Source organism: Nanorana parkeri, unplaced genomic scaffold, assembly GCF_000935625.1.
Source record: "Nanorana parkeri isolate BGI_ZX_2015 unplaced genomic scaffold, ASM93562v1 scaffold120, whole genome shotgun sequence".
NCBI classification, from domain to species: Eukaryota; Metazoa; Chordata; class Amphibia; order Anura; family Dicroglossidae; genus Nanorana; species Nanorana parkeri.
In genome coordinates, this window is record NW_017306388.1 from 1,062,195 (window position 1) to 1,062,834 (window position 640).

At 36.7% G+C, this 640-nt stretch overlaps 1 protein-coding gene across 1 annotated transcript in view; it reads right to left on the bottom strand.

Moving 5' to 3' along the window:
- LOC108784582 (patatin-like phospholipase domain-containing protein 2) overlaps nucleotides 1-640 on the bottom strand; it is a 20,380-nt gene that overhangs the window by 7,880 nt on the left and 11,860 nt on the right. The window contains exon 3 of the mRNA XM_018553432.1: nucleotides 493-558. Within this exon, the coding sequence (XP_018408934.1) occupies nucleotides 493-558 (66 nt within the window). The remainder of the gene's footprint in view (nucleotides 1-492; nucleotides 559-640) is intronic.

The following is a 640-nucleotide window of genomic DNA, read 5'->3' on the forward strand; positions in this document are numbered from 1 at the left end:
TATAAAAAAGTGGATTTCTCCATTAAATACCAGTAAAGAGACCGGGGGCAGACCCAAGCTTCACTATTAGCAGACATGTCTGCCTTTGTTCATCTCCAAGATGTACTTTGCTGAAAATGTTCCTACTCTGAAATCAGGAACCAAAAAACGCAGACACCATTTCTTAGGAGTGGAAAGCTATCAATATACCAAAAATATGACCTAATACAGAATATAAATGGGTTATTCTTTACATATCCTTCCTAAACACCAGAAGCTTCAGTAGTTTCCCCAGTCTGCCTTCTGGAATACCCTCAGGGTCGAAGGATCAGGTAAGGCCGTGTGATTCCCAGGGTCATTACCTGAAAGCAGTTCCCTGTCTTGTTAGAGCAGACTTTTACAAATAGGTTTAGCATTAAAGAAGAGAGCAAATAACCATAATCCCTCTAGTTTATGATACCGGGTTTAGCGTTTAATCCTTTTCCTAGAAAATCAAATAGACAAAACACTCACCACTCCTCTAAATGTTGGAGGAATGATCCCGCAGTAAATTGGGACAAAGGCACTGCATACTAAAGCCTGTTGGAAAACCAAAAAAAATAATAAGATGGGTAAAAAAAAAAAAAAAAAAAAAAAAAAATTAAAAATATGTTTTTTAAAA